Genomic DNA, 4,799 nt, shown 5'->3' with positions numbered 1-4,799 from the left:
AAAAAAAAAAAAAAGAAAGAGGAGAAGGTGAGAGAATACTGAATGCATAGAAAACCCCAAGAAAATTGTTTACATAATCACACATTATTATATTGTCTTAGCATTTATATTGCTGTGAACAGACACCATGACCAAGGCAACTCTTATAAGGACAACATTTAACTGGGGCTGGCTTACAGGTTCAGAGGCTCAGTCCGTTATCATCAAGGTGGGAGAATGGCAGCTTCCTGGCAGGCATGGTGCAGGAGGAGCTGAATTCTATACCTTGATCTGAAGTCCTATCCCCACAGTGACACATTTCCTTCAACAAGGCCACACCTCCTAATAGTGCCACTTCCTGGGCCAAGCACATCCAAACCACCACATATATACCAGCAGCAATCAATCAGAAATTAAAGTTAAGAAAGCAACCCTTTTGCCAGGTACAGTGGTGCACACCTTCAGTCTCAGAGCTGAGGAGGCAGAGGCAGATGAATCTCTCTAAGTTTGAGGCCAGACTGGTCTACAGAGCAAGTTCCACGACTGCCCTGGGTTACACAGAGAAATTCTGTCTCAAAAAACAAAACAAAACAACAATGGCAGCAACAACAAACAAAAGAAAAAGAACATATAATCTTCTTTATCCAGAGCCACATATGAAAAGCACTTGAACGTAAATTAAAAATACACTGTTTCTCGTTTATTTTATGAGTGTTTTGCCCACATGTATGTATGATGTACACCACATGAACACCCAGTGCCCATGGAGGTCAGAAGAGGGCATCAGATTCCCTGGCACTGGAGTTATGGATTGCCAAGAACCTCTGTTGTGTTTGGGGAATTGAATCTGGGTCCTCTGTAAGAGTAACAAGTGTTTCTAACCACCAAGTCACCTCTCTGGGCCACTCTGTAATAAATTGATAATGAACATTGCATCAGATATAGAAGCTCATGTCTGCAACCCTTACAGTGGAGCTCAGGGGAGCAGGATCCCCTTGACTCTGAGGTCAGTCTAAGCTGTTATGATTTCCAGACTCTCAGCTACACAGGGAGAATTTATCTAAACACAGGAGGCAGCTGGGGCTGCTGGCCTGCACATTTAACCCCAGCAGGTTCAAGACTAGCCTCAGCTACACTGTGTGAGGCCAGCCTAAGTCATGTGAGACCCTGCCTCAAAAAAAACAAAAAAACAAAAAACCAATCAACTGGGGCTGGACAGACAGCTGAGTGGTTAAGAGCACTGAGTGCTCTTTCAGAGGTCCTGAGTTCATTCCCAGCAACCATATGGTGGCTCACAACCTGTAATGGGATCTGATGCCCTCTTCTGGTGTTTCTGAAGACAACGACAGTGTACTCACATATATGAAATAAGTAAACCTAACAACAACAACAAAAAACCCAACCAACCAGTCAAGCCAACCAAGCAACCAGTAGCAAATGATCCAGCCCTAGTGTGCCACTTGCAGAATTCTGTCTCTGCCAAAGGGGGTTCCAGGGGTGAACCCGTTCTGTCTATACAAATGTTCCACAAAGCAAACCCTTTCATTATTACCGTTTGACAATGGAAGATGCTGAAGCAAAGAACAGGAACAGAACTCACCAAGGACTTGAACTACTGCATGAAGAGAAGAGTGTTGTAGGAACACGGTGGGTGGCTCTGCTCTGGGTACCTGCTGGCACACTGGCAGCTAGACCTGTAAGGCACAGGCTGTCACCATCAGCTGGTTTGGCACTGGTGGAGCCAAACGGAAATGTTAGGAACAGCTGCAAAGCCACCTGGAGTCGTGACACAGAATCGGGCCTGTTTTGGCTGTTTCCTTCTTTCTGTGCTTCCTGTGGTTGTTTTGTTTGTTTTTTTCTTTTGGTGTGGGGGTTGGTTTTAGGACAAGGTCTCACCATATAGCCTTGGCAGGCTTGGATTCATAGAAACTGTTTGCTTCCGCCTCTAAGTGTAGAGACCAAAGGTGTATGCTGCCACAGTCCACTCCTTACCCCACTTTCAGTTCGTGTGTCCACTCTTTGAGATGGGCGGCTCCCTGCCAGGGAACGAACGAAACCTCTTTCTCTTCGCTGTTTTCTCTCTCACTGCTTTCCTAGCGCTATCTGTGCACTGTCCCATCTAGTGTCTACAGCCACCTGGGACTGATAAAGTTAAGATGAATTAAAATCCAGCCGGGGAGATGACTCGGTGGGCAAGAAGGCTTGCTGTGTGGCTCGCAACCCGTGCCTACTACATGGAGGCCGAGATGGCAAGATCCAGACTAAGGGAGAAACCTGGCCTCAAGGGAATGGGAGACTGCTAGAGGATACCTAATGTCCTCTTACCCGCACATGTGCACGTGCATGCATCTGCACACTCACATGCATGGACATGCACACTCACAAGAGTAAATAAAGCCTACCTAGTTCTTCATTGCTATAGGCCACACAGGGCTAAACCAGGAAATACAGATCAGGATACTAGTGGGCAGGGTCTACCCACAGCAGGGTGGAGCAGTGGGCAGGGTCTACCCACAGCACACTGCAGAGGGAGCCTAGGAGAGACTGCTCACTTTTGTCTAACAGTGCCTCTGCTGGGCCAGTGAGGAAAGTCAGGGCCTGGAGCCTGAGAGCCAAGATGCTTTAAGGCTGTATGTACAGCAAGGCTTTCATGCATGGGGAATTTCACAGTGCTACAGTGTGAGAGGGTCACTGATGCTATACAGGATGCTAAGCTCCCAACTACTGTCCACAAGAGGTATGTCCAGGAACCTTCTGCACTGGTTTCACTGTGAACTGACTGGCACCAGAGACATGTGTCAAGATGTCTTCAATGAGAAAGAAAAAAGGATTGTGGGAGAGAGGTGTACCTCAGTTAGTAGAATGCCTACCTACCTAGCATGCACAAAGCCCTGGGGCTGACCCCTGGAATCACATAAACCAGGCATGTCACCACTTACTCAGGAGGTGGAGGTAGGAAGGTCAGAAGTTCAAGGTCATCCTCTACTACATAGCAAGTTCAAGGCCAGCCAGAGAACCAGATACATGCGAACCTGTCTTTAAAAAAAAAGAGAAAGGGGGCTGGTGAGATGGCTCAGTGGGTAAGAGCACCTGACTTCTCTTCCGAAGGTCTGGAGTTCAAATCCCAGCAACCACATGGTGGCTCACAACCATCTGTAACAAGATCTGATGCCTTCTTCTGGAGTGTCTGAAGACAGCTACAGTGTACTTACATATAATAAATAAATAAATCTTAAAAGAGAGAGAGAGAGAGAGAGAGAGAGAGAGAGAGAGAGAGAGAAAGGGGAAAAAAGCATTCTTGAGGAATGTTTTCATTTCTTCAGTGTTATTCTTTTATAGGCTAAGCACAATTGGTTCATAGTATTCACAGTTAACTAACTTAATTCTAAGCATCCTAAGTTTTCATTTTGCTACAGGATATTAAATCCCACGGGGGTATTACTGTTTCTGCTACATACTTTTACACTTCATTACATATGTTTGTGATTTACTTCGTTCTTCATGTGGAAAACATTTAGAAACTGGAGTATCATTTTGTCACCTGACAACTCACATTACATGGTTTTTACTTAATTATATGTCATTCACGGGGGTGGGAGGAAGTGTTCCTGCTGTGTGCGGTGGCAGATGCACTCCGGAAGCCAGACAGGCATCTGGGTTCCAGGCCAGCAAGGGAGAGCCTGTCTCAAAAACAAAATAAAGCACGCGTTCAACAACGCTGCTGTCTGGGTGCCTGCCCTATGGGGCTTTGTGGGACAGACAAGACAGACTGGAGGGACAGCTGCCACCCCCCCCCATCCCTGACCCAGCTCTCAAGGTCCCCAGACTGGTTCACACGCAGGCAGGGAAACCTCCCGACAGCTCCGAAACTGTTCCATGCCTGGTCCTTTAGGTTCCTGAGTAGGAACAAGGCCATTTGCTCTCACCCCAGGCGCATCTCTACCGATCCTTAGTGTGCAGAATGCTTCTTTACCTCATCTTTAAAAGAATGCCTCTACAAAGCCGCGGAGGCGGGGACTCAGGAGGACTCTGCCCCTAGTTAGGCGACACACTGAGGCGCCTGCATCTTAACAGGCAAGCCTCTACCCTAGTAGCGCATCCATAAAGGCCTTCCAGAAGAGCTGGGCAAGGGGACGTTTCTGCATTGTTTTCTGTTCATGTCTCACTATGTGGCCTAGGCGGGCCTCGAACTCCTAGAAATCCACCTGTCTCAGCTGGGAAGCTGAGCTTACAGGCATGCGCCACCACGCTCAAGCTAAGGCAAGAACGAGTCTTTCAGAAACCAACTTTCCGGCGATCAGGCCGGACGGGCTCTCCTCATTAGAGCCACGGCGCACACAGAGATCCCGCCTAGTCACCCCGCCCGCCACCTGCCGCCGGAGAACTCACACCCGTGCAGCGCCGCCCGCACCCACCGGCTCCCAGCAGCTCCCTCCTCCGCTCGCCCCAATGCTTCCGGGGTGGGGCTCTGGCCGCGCATGCGCAGTGCAGCAGCAAACCGGAAGGGGAGGCACCACACCCGAGTCCCGCGGTCCCTATGGCTCCAAAGCCAAAGTCCACAGTCTGGGCACTGAGGAAGCTGAGCAGAAGGATCGCCGTGAATTCTTGCCCAGCCTGAGACACACAGTGATCCTGTCTCACAAAACCAGGAAAAAGCCAGGTGCCGGGGATGTCTGAGAGTTCCGGGCCACATAGGTTTTGTACAGTGAGCCTCCGTCTAACCAACCAAACCAAAAAAGGGTGGAAATGATAGGGTGTTTAAAAACTGTACTTCGTTCACAAATAACAAGACGTAACATGTTCAATAAACAGAAATGAGG

At 48.6% G+C, this 4,799-nt stretch overlaps 1 protein-coding gene across 6 annotated transcripts in view; it reads right to left on the bottom strand.

The window, feature by feature from the left end:
* Mtg2 (mitochondrial ribosome associated GTPase 2) overlaps window positions 1–3,011 on the bottom strand; it is a 13,636-nt gene extending 10,625 nt beyond the window's left edge. For 2 of the 6 annotated variants that reach the window (XM_021195044.1, XM_021195046.1), the window contains exons 1-2: window positions 2,919–3,011; window positions 1,580–1,673 (exon numbers count right to left, since the gene is read on the bottom strand). Coding sequence is in view for 2 of the 6 variants with exons in the window: in XM_029535961.1 (XP_029391821.1) it covers window positions 1,580–1,878 (299 nt within the window). In the remaining 4 variants the exon portion in view is untranslated. The other 4 variants (XM_029535961.1, XM_029535962.1, XM_029535963.1 and 1 more) reach the window with 3 other exon arrangements.
* Window positions 3,012–4,799: the final 1,788 nt, after the last annotated feature.

This window comes from Mus pahari, chromosome 3, assembly GCF_900095145.1.
Source record: "Mus pahari chromosome 3, PAHARI_EIJ_v1.1, whole genome shotgun sequence".
NCBI lineage: Eukaryota > Metazoa > Chordata > Mammalia > Rodentia > Muridae > Mus > Mus pahari.
This window is presented reverse-complemented; position numbering and strand designations above follow the sequence as displayed.